The 11,058-nt window shown below is 47.7% G+C and overlaps 1 protein-coding gene across 1 annotated transcript; it reads right to left on the reverse strand.

Annotated features, from left to right (window-relative positions):
* Positions 1 to 689: 689 nt before the first annotated feature.
* atp1b3a (ATPase Na+/K+ transporting subunit beta 3a) lies at positions 690 to 8,360 on the reverse strand. Its single transcript, XM_023798123.2, has 7 exons — positions 8,038 to 8,360; positions 6,439 to 6,567; positions 5,430 to 5,528; positions 4,977 to 5,161; positions 4,828 to 4,878; positions 2,432 to 2,518; positions 690 to 2,339 (listed from the first exon to the last, which is right to left on the reverse strand). Exons 1-7 carry the CDS (start codon positions 8,150 to 8,152, stop codon positions 2,172 to 2,174), a joined length of 834 nt encoding a protein of 277 aa, XP_023653891.2. The 5' UTR covers positions 8,153 to 8,360; the 3' UTR covers positions 690 to 2,171.
* Positions 8,361 to 11,058: the final 2,698 nt, after the last annotated feature.

The raw sequence follows: 11,058 nt of genomic DNA on the forward strand, positions 1-11,058 counted from the left end.
TCACTCACTACTTTAGGAACATGACAAGGATTCTGCGGGTGCAGCTCTGCAAGCAGTAAACCAAAAGACAGAACCTTGTTTAATACAACACTCAGCTGGGCATTTGGCGCCTAGTGATCCCACAATAATGGCCCCTTTGTGCGAGTGGCTGCGCTTTCATCAATTCACATGAAAGGGTGATTTCATTTGGGTGTTTGGCTTCCGTTTGCCTTGAGAAGTGAGGAAGGGTTAAAGATATTAAAGGTGTACTGTGACTAAAAGGAATGGAGAAAAGTCTCAGATATTCCTCCTGAATGTGCTTCGAACAAGGTGATTTGAAACAATAAAAAGTTTTAAAAATCATACTTCATCACATACTCTTGCGTGTCTGTGTTTAATACAGCCGTCATTGAGTTAACACTGCTGGTGAAGAATTAGAATTTTTTCATTTCGGGCAGTATTTTACCTCCCTGATTTTTGTTTGACAAACTTGAAGCAGAATTTCCCAGTGAGGTTGGAGACAAAAAAAGCAGTTGTGTGTGTGTGTGGGGGGGGGATACTCTTTTTACATGAGTTCCTTTCAGACGTCATAGAAAGCCACATGGTGCTGCTGTACTATAAATCAGTCATGGCGAGTGTGGTGCCCTCTCGTAGCTGAAGGACAAGCAAGCGGCTTAAACATTTGGACGAATGCCATGTGCATGCGCATACAGTGTTCAAAATCACATTTATTTTTAGCTGTCTACATTTCATCTGCATGAAGCACAGGTCCTGCACAGCTTACAAAAATCACTCACCTTATAATTCATTTTCATTAAAACTCTGACCTGACTAAAAACATTTATTCATTGACATTTTCTTTCAAATAATTACTCAACTAAAACAGTGTGCTACAGAACTCATTAAATATGTACATAGAGAAAAGCAAAAAACCCAAACAGCAAAGAGAACTGGGGAAAACAAGTTCACCTATTTACAGATTTCTAGTATGGCACCCGACCACAGCTTAATGGCCTTGTTTTATATTACTTTTGGGATTGACAGAAGGGTTACAGGACAATATGAGGTACCGGGAGGGGCTACAGGGCACAGAGAGGTACCGGGAGGGGCTACAGGGCACAGAGAGGTACCGGGAGGGGCTACAGGGCACAGAGAGGTACCGGGAGGGGCTACAGGGCACAGAGAGGTACCGGGAGGGGCTACAGGGAACTGAGAGGTACCGAGAGGAGCTACAGGGCACTGAGAGGTACAGAGAGGGGCAACAGGGCACTGAGAGGTACAGAGAGGGGCAACAGGGCACAGAGAGGTACCGAGAGGGGCTACAGGGCACAGATAGGTACCGAGAGGGGCTACAGGGCACAGATAGGTACCGAGAGGGGCTACAGGGCACAGATAGGTACCGAGAGGGGCTACAGGGCACAGAGAGGTACCGAGAGGGGCTACAGGGCACAGAGAGGTACCGAGAGGGGCTACAGGGCACAGAGAGGTACCGAGAGGGGCTACAGGGCACAGAGAGGTACCGAGAGGGGCTACAGGGCACAGAGAGGTACCAAGAGGGGCTACAGGGCACAGAGAGGTACCGAGAGGGGCTACAGGGCACAGAGAGGTACCGAGAAGGGTTACAGGGCACAGAGAGGTACCGAGAGGGGCTACAGGGCACAGAGAGGTACCGAGAGGGGCTACAGGGCACAGAGAGGTACCGAGAGGGGCTACAGGGCACAGAGAGGTACCGAGAGGGGCTACAGGGCACAGAGAGGTACCGAGAGGGGCTACAGGGCACAGAGAGGTACCGAGAGGGGCTACAGGGCACAGAGAGGTACCGAGAGGGGCTACAGGGCACAGAGAGGTACCGAGAGGGGCAACATGGCACTGAGAGGTACCGAGAAGGGTTACAGGGCATTGGAACGTACAGAGAGGGGTTACAGGGCACTGAGAGGTACAGAGAGGAGTTACAGGCAGTAGGAGGTAATGAGGCATCTATATTCTTCTCTTGTTCTTATATTTCAGTTGGGGCTGAGCGAGTCACAAGAAGTGGAAACACACTGCTGAAATGAAACACCCCCCTGCCAACAACAAGCCCATCCCAACCCCTCAGCGCAGACTGGGTCCCCAGTCCAGGCTGACAGAAAAGGCAAGATTTGGCTGATAGCCACTGCGCCACCTTCATGGCAGCACTCAGGAAACGACAGCTCTCATTCAGTCACTGTCAATTTAAACGTCACGCGGCCCTGGAACTTGTCACGGTCATCGTCGTTACGTAGGTTGGTGCCTTCGATCTTACACTCAACAGTCAGCTCCGTATTGTAGTTCTCCTTAGTCAACAGCAACTTCACCGCGACCAGGGGCTGGACGTACGTCTCCTAGGCATAACAAAGACAGCAGAGTCAGTTCTCATCTTCGTCTTTAGACATTTTGTCCCCAGTAGGATTGAAGGGGAGAAGCTGACACTCACTTGGGCCTTCTTCCCATAGTATGGGAAGTACATCCTGTCAAACTTTCCCTCGATAGGGTAGTACTGCATCTGAACAGAGCCCTCGTTCTGTGGAAAGAAGGAAAATGGAGATTTAAAAATATAATAAAAGTCACGGAAAAACACCATACATCAGGAACTGCTCATGGGAGTTTTACTTGTATAAAAATGTTCTGAGGGCAGAATGAAAAATAATTGGTTTAGAGAGATAACCAATCAGATTGTAGAGGGGGTGGGTCCAAACAACTACAGGAGGCAGGATCAAGACATCTGATTGGTTGGTCCTGCCTCCTGTAGTTGTTTGGACCCACCCTCTCTACAACCTGTTGGTTACCTCTCTGAACCTTTTCGTTCTGCCCTCAGACCATTTTTATGCAAGAAAAACTCCCGTGAGCTCAGGAACTGAGGGAGGAACAGTGATTTAATCTATTTAATCTTCTGAGTATTTAATCTTCTGAGAGCTGCCCGTTGAGCCCACCTAAGCGAACACATTTTGGGGAATAAGTCAAGACACTACGGCTGTCGTTCAGCTGGCGTGCACTAACCGGATGAGGATTTCATAAGCTGCTACAAATAGAAATATTTGTGTCCCACTGACAATACCAGAAAAACCAGGCAGTCTGTGGCAGCATTCACCTCGTGAAAATTCCTCCACAACCAGCTTATAATCTATCAGTGATTATAAAAAGTGGGATCTAAAAACATCCCATTTGTCGACACAGGCCTGTCACCAAAGTGATATCCCATAAACTACATCCACCGCATTTCCTGATTGTGGTATCATGTCTTTGTTACAGTTGTTTTAAAGTTTTGCAGAGCTGGTTTTTCAGCTGTAATAGGGACACCAGTAGAAGACCATATATAAACCTGTCCCACAGACAACTGGCTGAAAACGTACCATTCTCGCATGTCTAACTGAACCATTAACTATCATTTCACTAATGTGTGTTGCAGGCTACACTACAGCATTATTTTCCGTGTCCTTTTCTCTTAATGTTATAAAATGAGCACATCATGTAACTGACACTCTGAAGATGCACAAAAGAGGTACGGGTCTCCTGTGATCCTACCGCTTATAAATATGGGTGTTGGTCTAGATGATGTCTATATCTAGACTGCGCCAGTAGGGGGCAGACTGTGAAGCATGCACAAATAACTCTGCGATAAATCAACACAGAAAAGACAGCCTGCATTGTCTGACTACTGGAGTCCCCTTCCCCTCTAACAAAAGCGCAGTCTTAGTCTGAACAAGCGACTTAATGTGGGAGCGCAGTGAAAGCAGCCAATCAGGGGTTAGTCACAGTGGCTTGGGGGGGAGGCAGCTGGAGAAAAACTGCTTGTATACCTTCATGTCAAACAGTAGCGTCATGAGGACAAGGTCATAGGTCAACCTCACCCACAAGGTGATGGCAGCCAAAGGGCAAAACGAGCTGAAACGGGAGCATGGATTCAAAGGTTTTTCCCGGCAAAATGTTACAAGATGTGTAACAAAATTTGGCATCTCCAAATTCCCCATTTTGTGTATGTGTGTATCACAATGGACTGGCATTACGTTTAAGTTGCTCCCCAGCCTACTTTGTCTGGTATAGGCTCAAGGTGCCCTATGACCATCTACGATAAAAGGTCGGAAGATGAAAAGATACTTCAAAATTTGCATTTATTATCCCATTTGCTCTGAAGTCAATTTGAGTGAATTTATCAATGGAAAAACTGATGGTGAGGTGGTCTTTTACTGGGCTAGAACAGTGTTTCCAAACCCGATCCTTGGGGACCCCCAGACAGTCCACATTTTTGCTCCCTCCCAGCTAATTGCTGGGAACTGGTAGGGAGCAAAAAAACATCGATTGTCTAGAGGTCCCCGAGGACTGGGTTGGGGAAAAAATTGACTCAAAGAGCTAGACAGAGCTGCGCCTTCTGAAGCTAAGGGATATGAAGGTATACATCATGGTCTGTATGGACGCTATGTAAAAGCAGTAAAACACAAGCCATCCTACAGCTGCAAGAGTGAGGGATAGACTGAGAGACTGAATCCTATTTAGCGTTAGGACCTGGGGACGCCTCGGACTGTTCCTCTTACCCAGTAGTTCACTAATTTCTCAGCTGGCAGCATGGAGAGAGACGAAATAAAAACAGAGACATGAACACAGATAACACTGGGACAGACAGAAGACATGCTGCAGCATAAAGCGCCCTCAATGCAGAGCTAAACATCACCCAGAGCTGTCGCAGTCTTACTTAGAAAGCCGTCATTCCATTGCAGGACAGAACGTAACGGCTGAGTTTATGCAGTACGTACGCAGTCCAATCATCTGAGAGGCTGCCCTCATGCGACTACACGGGACCTGAATGACTGCCAAAGCAACCAGGATCGCGGTTACCTTGGCCGTGCAGTTGATGTGAGGATCTCCTCGCGGCTTCAGCCCAATGACCTGGAGGAAGAGAGGATGATAGAGCGGATTTAAGCTGGGGCCGGTACGGAGGACCAGGTGTGAAGTAACATGAGAACGTCTAGCAGAAAGAGACTCACCCTGTTCATCTTGACCAGCACGCAGGGCTCGCCTTGGGGGTAGCCGAAGTTGGGGTCCAGCAGGCCGGAACATGGTCCCAGGACGCTCCGGCTGAACTGACAGGCCTTCTTCTGTGGGTGGGTGTCCTGCTCAAAGAACTGGCCGGCCACACACTGCTCGTTCTTCTGTTCCATGTCATCATACTCTGGCAGGGAGACACACACACACACACACACGTGCTCTTATTTTCCCCACAAGTAGGCTTTGCTGCACACACACTCACATCTTTTCCCAAACATTCACACGCTTTCACACGGCAGTGAAACTTACCCCTCCGGTGTTTGATGTTCTCATGGACAGGCGAGTCATACAACACACAGTTATTTCTTCATCTACTGAGGGCCGTCTCTGTTTACATGCCCGTCTCGGTGTTTGCGAGCGAAGGTAAGGCGAGCGGACAGTTTACCACTTACGGTGTAGGAACGACTCCAGCTGCTCCACATACGGACCGTAGTTCAAGGGCTCTGATCTGTTGAACAGAATATCCATGGTCTTCGGTCTGATCACAAGGCCTGAGGGAAATGACACATGTGGCGACAGAGAGCTTTACCTCTTAAAGACAGTTACGCAATGGTGGGAAAACGGGCGAGGAGGAAGTACTCAGGAAATGGGGCGTGTTTCTGGGGAACAAAGAACCACCGTAATGTTTTCCCCAGATCATTCTGATTGCTGATCTCCCTGTATCATTTTCATGCTATTCAGTCAAGTAAAGGAAATACTGCCCAAAACAACCTCACAATGAATCAGTCTCACACTGTCTCTCAATTCACTGGAGCCATGAGGACTATTAATGTGCCTCTCGGAGGAGTCAGAGCTGAAGGCGAATGAAAGTCCAGTGTCAGGTGATAGTGGTGTGATCTAGCACTCCCTGAATTTACTCCCCTATTTTTCAAGCAGCATGCTAATGACCCTATAACTAATATAACCATAAGCCCCGCCCCACAAGTGAAATATGGCCAATAGCAGGACACGGCTACAGAACAGGCCCCATCTTAAATATGAAAATTAACCACTTACAACTATAGCTATATTTAAAAGATATATTACCAAGAAGTCAGAATTAAGTTCCAGGTTTACACAACAGTCACAGCTGGTGAGAGGAAAGACATATTTGAAAGGGGTCTGACTGGAAAACATTCAGACAGACACAGGCCTGGACTTGCCATCTGGCATACCGGGCATTTCCCCGGTGGGCCGACGAGGTTGTGGGCCAACACAATTTGTTGTGGGGGACTCCCACCCTTCCAATCAGCATGTATGTGTAGTGAGCCTGTATGGACAAAAATCCAGGACTCGCTTTTAATCCCAGTCCAAACCCGGTCAGAAACAGGCTGCATTCCCAAGCAAAGAACAGCACAGACCCAAACACAGCAGCCCCTACTCCACTCGGCCCTGGACCGGACTCCCTGGCCTAGAAATCACCTGGATTGGCCACTCGGTCCTGGTACCGTGGAGTGTAGTCATCCAGCGTCTGAAGCATGACCCACATGGTGAGCGTGAACATGCCAGCCAGGAAGCCGTAGAACACCAGGTAGAAGAGGATGATGAGAGCTGGAGATGTAGAGAGTAGGGAAGGTTTTAGGGCAAAGCACCAGGCAAGGACAGCTCTCGCAGAACACAGAGGCCTCCAATTTAATTTTCCCATGATATACATTCTAGTGGGTTACCCAGAATTCCTGGCACTGGACAGATTTGACTCTTTACATGCATATTGCGTTTAACATGGCTTCAGCGTGTGAAAATATTAATGCCACTACAAAAGTACACGATAAAATACACTGGAATAAACCTTCTTTCAACCATATTCTGCTGAGCACACAGCCAAATATACACTCAGGAAACTCAAGAAACATAATATATCCTTCTATTCCTACAGTAGGATGACATTTCCTGGACAGAGTAAAAAATCCCGCTATAAATCTGGAGGTACTCCAAAAGAAAGACCTCTAGTGATTTCCTGAAACCGGAGTATCCTCATTAAAGCCGAAACCAAACCGCTGCTTCAAAGAATGAGCTGATTGGACCTGCAGCAGGAAAGCAAAAACTAAGGTATCGACAGAGCTCCGTCCACATGCGGAAGGATGCCAATATGCCTCAGCAGAGAGCGGTACACAGGAATTCCGGTCACCGCCGAGCCCATGAAAGCCGGCACCGCGCCCACGGCACCGCGAATGCCGGCGCAGAAAGAGTCCGCATTTAGTGTACAGTAACATGAGAATAAGTCGCCCCCTTCAAGCGTCACACTCGATATGTCTATTGAGAAGACATTCAACGCGGAGCCAAAAATAGAGTGTTTTCTGCACGACTGGCATCTTGCGAAGGCTCCCCTTCAAGACGACCCTGGGAAGCTGCCATGTCGTAATCAAAAGAAGAGGAAGATTACTCAGAACCAGGGGGTCAAACTGAAGAGTATGGAAGGAATATGGCATTCACAATGAACGGGAACTCCGCACGCAAGACATTTATGTCATCAATCAGACTGCTATAGCCTAATAGTAAAGGTACCCGTACTGTACATGGCTGACTTGTTTAATATGAATACATACCTGTTCCGCGGCAGCGACACGACTTAACGGATTAGTTTAATCGTAAATCTGGTTAAACCTATAATACCTGGAGTCTGTTCCTAATATCGATAACACTTGAAATCTGCGGTGTCACGTGTTGCCTTGGCCTTGGCAGTTTTACTTGTAAGCGTTGAGTTCATGATCGTAGTTGGAGGGGCGGTAATATAAGCAGTTTTCTGTGCAGGATAACACTGAATGGGAGGTATAATGGTGATCATCTATATGCATTTCTAATAAGCACTTATTGTGAAAGGAGCTGGGCACGAGAGGTAAGGCGAGGTACCAAAACTATTGTGCATCATTAAAACAAAAACATGCTTAAGACCTCTGCTATGTTCGTAAACACAGATTCTTTTAAACGGTAAAAGTATGAATGAAAAAAAAGATTTTGCGCACACATCATTTCAGTCAGTTACTAATCTACACTTCAGTCGCCCCTAAAGGAGCTCCTTACCCCAACCACTGGCTGTCCGTCCCATAAACTCTCCGCTTCTCCGGTCGTAAATAAAATCCTTCCAGCTGGTCTGGTGCTGTTTCTCCTCCTCATCTTTCCCTCTATGTTTCGCCATGGCTGAACTGTAGATTTCCTTAAGCAGAAACGAGCTGGAGCTGGTGTGCGTAAATGAACGGTGCTAAAGTGACCGTGCACCCGGGGGTCTGTGCCGATGACTGACGCTCTCCAGAAGGTCCGTCCCCTGACAGACCCTAAGCGCAGTTCCGCACCAACCACGTTGGAGCGGCGAGGCAGCCGGGATGCCGGTGCGCATGCGCGCTTCCTCGCTCTCCAGATTCCAAGATATTCTTGGGTTCCCTTAACATGATACAGTATTTTGCAACGTGGTGGATGACGGTAGGGTAAACAGCTGGCCCCTGAACCAACTGCTTGCCTAAGTGAAGTCAGCAGTTGAATGCGCCAAACGTAATAAAAACCGTAACTCTACCTGTCTTAGCTATTTGAAGTCTTTTCCACAACACATACTACAAAAAGGAAAAGTGGTCTCACGGTGAATCAAAAAGTAATTAATTGTAAAATGATGTGTTAATGTGAGCCATTTAAATCTTACACTTAAACAGCATCAATATACTGCCCTAGCAGCAAATGAGGTAACTACTTACCTGACTACGATTTAAGCCTGGGGATGATTCCACCCCTCTCACCCTGAACTGGCTGGAAACAGGAGAAATGACAGGCTGACCACAGATGCGACCAGAGCTTTCCTTCTTTTTGGTTAGTGTTGTAATAGCACAGTTGGAATAGAGAATTGGGACAGTCAGCTGCAGTGAGCACACTGGGAAAATCTGTGCTGAGGTTACATGCAGTGTAACACCTGCCATAGGCTGCCGACACTGAGATCCCACCTATGGCAAATCTGCTTTTAATTAGACCCTCAAACATTCCGCATGGTAAGCAGATTACTGCCAAAGGACCTGACGGAAAACCCTGGCAGAGCGCAGGTCATCTGACAGCCCTGCCTGACGATTCGTACACTACGACACAACTATGTAAACACATCGCCTTTGCAGATATGCAACCCATGTTCTCACACAACACTGTGGGGCACAGACAAGGGGTCACTCAACAGTCCTACTCTGTCTATGTCAGTGGCAATTTAATAGCAGCACTGATTTGCTTTAACGGAGCCCTTTGAGAAGTGTGAGAACAGAGCTGGGGCTCAACTTACCTTCCCATAGAAGCCTTTCCCTGGCACAGTCTCTGCTGCTCTTTTTCTCAATGGCAATCTGATGCTCTCTTGCTGGTACCGTCTCACTGCAATAGTCTGACACTTTATTGTTGGTGCACTGTCTCACTGCAATAGTCTGACACTTTATTGTTGGTGCACTGTCTCACTGCAATAGTCTGACACTTTATTGTTGGTGCACTGTCTCACTGGTACAGTCTGACACACTATTGTTGATACACTGTCTCATACTGGTAGTGTCTGACACTATTTCTTGCTGGAACGCTGTCTCACACTGGCAGTCTTTCTCCCCCTCTTGCTGAAAGTCTCAACCTCACTTATGAAAAGATGGGTTCTGTGGGTCTTTGGAGGCCAGGTGTTGTCTGGGGGGTGTTGCCAGTAACAGGTGAGGCTAACCGATACCTGTTGCCCCTGCTTCCTGGCTTCGGTTCCCACACTTGCATCACAGGCCACCTTGTGTCCGCTGCCCACACAGTAACTTTTTCCAGTTTTCAATAATCTGCTTTTGGTGCTGTAGAACAGGGCTGCCCAACCTGCCCCATTAGATCTACCACCGTGCAGAGCTTAGATGCTGCCCCAATTTAACACACCTGATACAGATAATCAGGCCCTTCAGTAATATCTCAGTATTAGAGCCAGCTTAGTTTTGACATAGCTGGCTCAGATACCGAGATGCTATTGAAGGGCCTGTTTACCTCTATCAGATGTGTTAAATTAGGGCTGCACCTAAGATCTGCAGGGTGGTAGATCCCCAGGAGCAGGGCTATTTAACTCACGGTCCTCAAGGGCCGAGCCCTGCAGATTTTCCAGCCTTCCTTCACCTGTGAGCCAGGTGTGAAGCCTCTGACCAATCAGAATCAGTAATTATTACACTAACCACCTGGGAGATCTGAAAACAAGGCCTGGATTTGGAATCGAGATGCCCGAGTTGAATAGCCCTGCTGTAGAGCATGTGGGGAGATGAGGCCCGTGACAGTATAAATGCACAAGCTCCTCCCAGACACAGCCATTACCCACACTGCACTCCACCCACTTTTTCATCTGTAGGTTCGCTGCATGGATGAAGGCAGCCTCCCATTGAGTAGGCAGGCCGTGCTGAGGGAAGGAGGGAGGGGCTCACACCTCAATGTGGAAATTCACCCAAAAGTGCAGAATACACCCACTCAGTGCCCCAGTACTGCCCGCTCCGTCTGGATAAACTGGCACCAGTAAACAGACCGCAGTGCCCCAACTGTACATCTTACCTGACATTCGTCCATCAGACATGGTGACCTCACAGCAAGCATTTGGTTAAAACGTGCGCGAAACTGGTAGTAGCTGGGGAAAAAACCAGCCGGATATGGATGTATTACCTAAAGTAAAAGTAGTTTGACCTGCTCATTTCCTGGGCTCTGCTCAGCAGAGGCACATAATATTTCAAGTCAACTAAAGGGCACACGCTTAAAAAAGACTTTTAAGTTTCAATGGAAAAAAACGTCTGCTGAAACAGATGAATCAGCTGTAATATTTAAGCCATATAAATAGCACCAGGCAAAGCATTCTGCGAGACTCTTTGTGTATGACAGCATAGCGTTTAACCAATCAGAGAATGCGACATCAGCAGAGCTTCACTGAAGGCTGTCTCTGATTGGAACCTGCAGTTTGGCACGGCCTGTGGAAGACCTTTGAAGTTGGCTCTCATAGATAGCGTCCCCCCTGTTGGCAGGCCGCTACTGAAATGCCCATCTTAAATTACACCCCGCAGCCTGGCGAAACTTCAAAGGACCTCAGATCAT

This window comes from Paramormyrops kingsleyae, chromosome 21 (genome assembly GCF_048594095.1).
Source record: "Paramormyrops kingsleyae isolate MSU_618 chromosome 21, PKINGS_0.4, whole genome shotgun sequence".
NCBI classification, from domain to species: Eukaryota; Metazoa; Chordata; class Actinopteri; order Osteoglossiformes; family Mormyridae; genus Paramormyrops; species Paramormyrops kingsleyae.

What these genes read in the sequence shown, in the direction of transcription:
- atp1b3a (XM_023798123.2), bottom strand. Translation starts at nt 8,152, where the DNA reads ATGGCGAAACATAGAGGGAAAGATGAGGAGGAGAAACAGCACCAGACC. An exon ending in GCTGGAGTCGTTCCTACACC is followed by an intron (nt 5,162 to 5,429) that starts GTAAGTGGTAAA and finishes TCTCCCTGCCAG; the next exon opens with AGTATGATGACATGGAACAG. An exon ending in ACTATGGGAAGAAGGCCCAA is followed by an intron (nt 2,340 to 2,431) that starts GTGAGTGTCAGC and finishes TGTTATGCCTAG; the next exon opens with GAGACGTACGTCCAGCCCCT.